Source organism: Salmo salar, chromosome 05 (assembly GCF_965601325.2).
Source record: "Salmo salar chromosome 05, fSalSal1, whole genome shotgun sequence".
Lineage (NCBI taxonomy): Eukaryota > Metazoa > Chordata > Actinopteri > Salmoniformes > Salmonidae > Salmo > Salmo salar.
The window spans coordinates 88258819-88265000 of record NC_138295.1 but is presented as its reverse complement, the minus strand read 5'-3'; the positions used below and the strand labels follow the sequence as shown (position 1 = coordinate 88265000).

At 46.4% G+C, this 6182-nt stretch overlaps 1 protein-coding gene across 4 annotated transcripts in view; it reads right to left on the bottom strand.

Moving 5' to 3' along the window:
* LOC106591355 (neurobeachin-like protein 2) overlaps window positions 1–6182 on the bottom strand; it is a 139886-nt gene that overhangs the window by 3802 nt on the left and 129902 nt on the right. For all 4 annotated transcript variants that reach the window (XM_082975883.1, XM_082975884.1, XM_082975886.1 and 1 more), the window contains 4 exons: window positions 5170–5279; window positions 4400–4572; window positions 331–425; window positions 66–182 (listed from right to left, as the gene is read on the bottom strand). In XM_082975883.1, the coding sequence (XP_082832009.1) occupies window positions 66–182; window positions 331–425; window positions 4400–4572; window positions 5170–5279 (495 nt within the window). The remainder of the gene's footprint in view (window positions 1–65; window positions 183–330; window positions 426–4399; window positions 4573–5169; window positions 5280–6182) is intronic.

Sequence of the window (6182 nt, the reverse complement as noted above, 5' to 3'; positions counted from 1 at the left end):
TGAAGGGCTCTCTCAAATCCCAGATTTCCCCTTTAACACACCATATCTGACCCCTGACCTCTCACCTTTGACCCAGAGACAGCCATGTCCAGCTCGGTGCTGATGGCCACACAGGTGACCTCCTGGTCGTGTCCACAGAGGACCTGCACTGGACGAGGAGAGAGACCACTGGAGAACTCACCCTGGGAGAGGAGAGAGCGGGGGGAGATTAAACCTTTTTGACTCTCCATCAGAAATATGAAGATAATTAGGAGATCATTTGTACCCTGCTTATTCTACTAGTGCCACTGATTTCCTAAGACCTGTGATAGTGGAAGATGAAAGTCCTACCTGCTGTAGAACCTGCCACACGATACAGGATGTGTCTCTGGAACCAGATATGAGGTAGATACCACAGAGGTCCAGAGCCAGACATGTCACCACATCTACAGGACAGACAGGACAGACAGGACACTCATCACTATCAGACATGTCACCACATCTACTGGACAGACAGGACAGACAGGACACTCATCACTATCAGACATGTTACCAGGTCTACAGGACACTCATCACTATCAGACATGTTACCAGGTCTACAGGACACTCATCACTACCAGACATGTTACCAGGTCTACAGGACACTCATCACTATCAGACATGTTACCACGTCTACAGGACACTCATCACTACCAGACATGTTACCAGGTCTACAGGACACTCATCACTACCAGACATGTTACCACGTCTACAGGACACTCATCACTATCAGACATGTCACCAGGTCTACAGGACAGACAGGACAGACAGGACACTCATCACTATCAGACATGTCACCACGTCTACAGGACAGACAGGACACTCATCACTATCAGACATGTTACCACGTCTACAGGACAGACAGGACAGACAGGACACTCATCACTATCAGACATGTTACCAGGTCTACAGGACAGACAGGACACTCATCACTATCAGACATGTCACCACGTCTACAGGACAGACAGGACACTCATCACTATCAGATATGTTACCAGGTCTACAGGACACTCATCACTATCAGACATGTTACCAGGTCTACAGGACACTCATCACTATCAGACATGTTACCACGTCTACAGGACAGACAGGACACTAATCACTATCAGACATGTTACCAGGTCTACAGGACACTCATCACTATCAGACATGTTACCACGTCTACAGGACACTCATCACTATCAGACATGTTACCATGTCTACAGGACACTCATCACTATCAGACATGTCACCACGTCTACAGGACAGACAGGACACTCATCACTATCAGACATGTCACCACGTCTACAGGACAGACAGGACACTCATCACTATCAGACATGTTACCACGTCTACAGGACAGACAGGACAGACAGGACACTCATCACTATCAGACATGTTACCAGGTCTACAGGACAGACAGGACACTCATCACTATCAGACATGTCACCACGTCTACAGGACAGACAGGACACTCATCACTATCAGATATGTTACCAGGTCTACAGGACACTCATCACTATCAGACATGTTACCAGGTCTACAGGACACTCATCACTATCAGACATGTTACCACGTCTACAGGACAGACAGGACACTAATCACTATCAGACATGTTACCAGGTCTACAGGACACTCATCACTATCAGACATGTTACCACGTCTACAGGACACTCATCACTATCAGACATGTTACCACGTCTACAGGACACTCATCACTATCAGACATGTTACCACGTCTACAGGACACTCATCACTATCAGACATGTCACCAGGTCTACAGGACAGACAGGACACTCATCACTATCAGACATGTCACCACGTCTACAGGACAGACAGGACACTCATCACTATCAGACATGTTACCAGGTCTACAGGACAGACAGGACACTCATCACTATCAGACATGTCACCACGTCTACAGGACAGACAGGACAGACAGGACACTCATCACTATCAGACATGTTACCAGGTCTACAGGACAGACAGGACACTCATCACTATCAGACATGTCACCACGTCTACAGGACAGACAGGACAGACAGGACACTCATCACTATCAGACATGTTACCAGGTCTACAGGACAGACAGGACACTCATCACTATCAGACATGTCACCGCGTCTACAGGACAGACAGGACACTCATCACTATCAGATATGTTACCAGGTCTACAGGACACTCATCACTATCAGACATGTTACCAGGTCTACAGGACACTCATCACTATCAGACATGTTACCACGTCTACAGGACACTCATCACTATCAGACATGTTACCAGTCTACAGGACACTCATCACTATCAGACATGTTACCAGTCTACAGGACACTCATCACTATCAGACATGTTACCAGGTCTACAGGACACGCATCACTACAGACATGTTACCAGTCACAGGACACTCATCACTATCAGACATGTTACCAGGACACTCATCACTATCAGACATGTTACCACTCGACAGGACACTCATCACTATCAGACATGTTACCAGGTCTACAGGACAGACAGGACAGACAGGACACTCATCACTATCAGACATGTTACCAGGTCTACAGGACAGACAGGACACTCATCACTATCAGACATGTTACCAGGTCTACAGGACAGACAGGACAGACAGGACACTCATCACTATCAGACATGTTACCAGGTCTACAGGACAGACAGGACACTCATCACTATCAGACATGTTACCAGGTCTACAGGACAGACAGGACACTCATCACTATCAGACATGTTACCAGGTCTACAGGACAGACAGTATCTCTCATCTCTATCTGGACAACAGAAACAACAATAGAACTATGTCATCTCTTTGGGGGCTGATCTAGAATCAGACCCCCCTGTCCAAGTAACCTTATTGATCTAGAATCAGACCCCCCCTGTCCAAGTAACCTTATTGATCTAGAATCAGATCCCCCCTGTCCAAGTAACCTTACTGATCTAGAATCAGATCCTCCCTGTCCAAGTAACCTTACTGATCTAGAATCAGATCCCCCCTGTCCAAGTAACCTTACTGATCTAGAATCAGATCCCCCCTGTCCAAGTAACCTTACTGATCTAGAATCAGATCCCCCTGTCCAAGTAACCTTACTGATCTAGAATCAGACCCCCCTGTCCAAGTAACCTTACTGATCTAGAATCAGATCCCCCTGTCCAAGTAACCTTACTGATCTAGAATCAGATCCCCCCCTGTCCAAGTAACCTTACTGATCTAGAATCAGATCCCCCCTGTCCAAGTAACCTTACTGATCTAGAATCAGATCCCCCCTGTCCAAGTAACCTTACTGATCTAGAATCAGATCCCCCCTGTCCAAGTAACCTTACTGATCTAGAATCAGATCCCCCTGTCCAAGTAACCTTACTGATCTAGAATCAGATCCCCCCTGTCCAAGTAACCTTATTGATCTAGAATCAGATCCCCCCTGTCCAAGTAACCTTATTGATCTAGAATCAGATCCCCCCTGTCCAAGTAACCTTACTGATCTAGAATCAGACCCCCCCTGTCCAAGTAACCTTACTGATCTAGAATCAGATCCCCCCTGTCCAAGTAACCTTACTGATCTAGAATCAGATCCCCCCTGTCCAAGTAACCTTACTGATCTAGAATCAGATCCCCCCTGTCCAAGTAACCTTACTGATCTAGAATCAGATCCCCCCTGTCCAAGTAACCTTACTGATCTAGAATCAGATCCCCCTGTCCAAGTAACCTTACTGATCTAGAATCAGATCCCCCTGTCCAAGTAACCTTACTGATCTAGAATCAGATCCCCCCTGTCCAAGTAACCTTACTGATCTAGAATCAGATCCCCCCTGTCCAAGTAACCTTACTGATCTAGAATCAGATCCCCCCTGTCCAAGTAACCTTACTGATCTAGAATCAGATCCCCCCTGTCCAAGTAACCTTACTGATCTAGAATCAGATCCCCCTGTCCAAGTAACCTTACTGATCTAGAATCAGATCCCCCCTGTCCAAGTAACCTTACTGATCTAGAATCAGATCCCCCCTGTCCAAGTAACCTTACTGATCTAGAATCAGATCCCCCCTGTCCAAGTAACCTTACTGATCTAGAATCAGATCCCCCCCTGTCCAAGTAACCTTACTGATCTAGAATCAGATCCCCCTGTCCAAGTAACCTTACTGATCTAGAATCAGATCCCCCCTGTCCAAGTAACCTTACTGATCTAGAATCAGATCCCCCCTGTCCAAGTAACCTTACTGATTTTGATCTAAAAGGCAAAACTGATCCTAAAACTCTTACTCTGAGAAAATTGAAACATGATCTCCTCTCCATCCGTCCTCCCTCCCCTTCCACCCGTCCTCCCTCCCTCCCCGTCCTCCTTCCCTCCCTCCCCGTCCTCCCTCCCTGTCCTCCCATCATTCTCCGTAGCTCACCGATGTGTCGGCAGATCCTGCCCACCAGTTTGCCCTTTCCCAGCTGGGTGACTCGGAGGCTGCAGTCCCAGTGTCCTCCGCTGAACAGCAGACGACCATCGTTGGACACCACCAACACCTGGGTACTGAGATCTACCCCTGGGGCGAAGAGACCGCTGAGGAACCGCTGGGTTCTGCAGGAGGGAGGAGAGAGAAGAGCGGAGGTTGAGTAAACCTAGTAATGATTTACATTAACGGGCCTTTAACTGAAGGAACAGAGACGTTGTTGAAACCAATATGTTTCTATAGTTGTGGCATGTTAATATACACAAATGGTGATTTGTCCTTTAACATTTCCTAGCAGAAAGATGTTTATCAATGAAAAGGAACTCAAGTGTTTCCCATTCAGACTAATCCCAATAAGACACATGTTTATAGGGCCAGTGAAGTTCTAACGCTCCAGCCTCATAAAACACAGACTTCTCCATCCATTTAAACTTGTGCTTTGAAGTCACATGAATAAAAGCAAGCAGCTGAGCTGGGGACCAGATGGGATGGCTACACACTACACAGTCTGAGTCCCAAATGGAACACTAGGCCCTATTTAGCCCACTCCTTTTGACCAGAGCCCATAGGGTCCTGTAGGGCACTATATATGGAATAGGGTGCCATTTGGGATGCAGCCACACTGTGTGTGGTGGGGTCCTCCTTATACTTCTCTCTGTGTTTAGAGTGGGATTTACTTTTTGTTGTCATTTATTGGCAGGCATTTTGTAGGGCCACTAACTTACTTGGGATTGGCCACGGTGGGGTCCTTGGTGAAGGTGAAGTAGTTGGCGATGCTCTTATCGTAAGGCAGCCAGCTGTGGGTCCCAATCAGACCGTTAGAACTCACTGTCACCTACAGGGAAGGAAGAGAGCAGGGAGGGACACAGTCAAAAGAAGCCCCATACTGCACTAGGGTTAAACAATTCTGGTAACTTTCCCCCAAATTCCTGGTTTTTCCAGAAGTCCTGGTAAGAGCATTCCCAGACCCCTCCTCATTCCAGGAGTCTACCAACTGGGATTTCTGGTTAACCTGAGAAAGTTACCGGACTTGTGCAACCCTGTGCTGCACCTCTGTATCTCTTCAACCAAGCAGAAAGGTCCAACACCTTTAGCACACCTTGTTGTGTGTGAATGTGTTGTTTGATGTAGCTGTGTTGAGTGTGAATGTGTTGTTTGATGTAGCTGTGTTGAGTGTGAATGTGTTGTTTGATGTAGCTGTGTTGAGTGTGAATGTGTTGTTTCATGTAGCTGTGTTGAGTGTGAATGTGTTGTTTGATGTAGCTGTGTTGTGTGTGAATGTGTTGTTTGATGTAGCTGTGTTGAGTGTGAATGTGTTGTTTGATGTAGCTGTGTTGAGTGTGAATGTGTTGTTTCATGTAGCTGTGTTGAGTGTGAATGTGTTGTTTCATGTAGCTGTGTTGAGTGTGAATGTGTTGTTTGATGTAGCTGTGTTGTGTGTGAATGTGTTGTTTCATGTAGCTGTGTTGAGTGTGAATGTGTTGTTTCATGTAGCTGTGTTGAGTGTGAATGTGTTGTTTCATGTAGCTGTGTTGAGTGTGAATGTGTTGTTTCATGTAGCTGTGTTGTGTGTGAATGTGTTGTTTCATGTAGCTGTGTTGAGTGTGAATGTGTTGTTTGATGTAGCTGTGTTGAGTGTGAATGTGTTGTTTCATGTAGCTGTGTTGAGTGTGAATGTGTTGTTTCATGTAGCTGTGTTGTGTGTGAATGTGTTGTTTCATGTAGCTGTGTTGAGTGT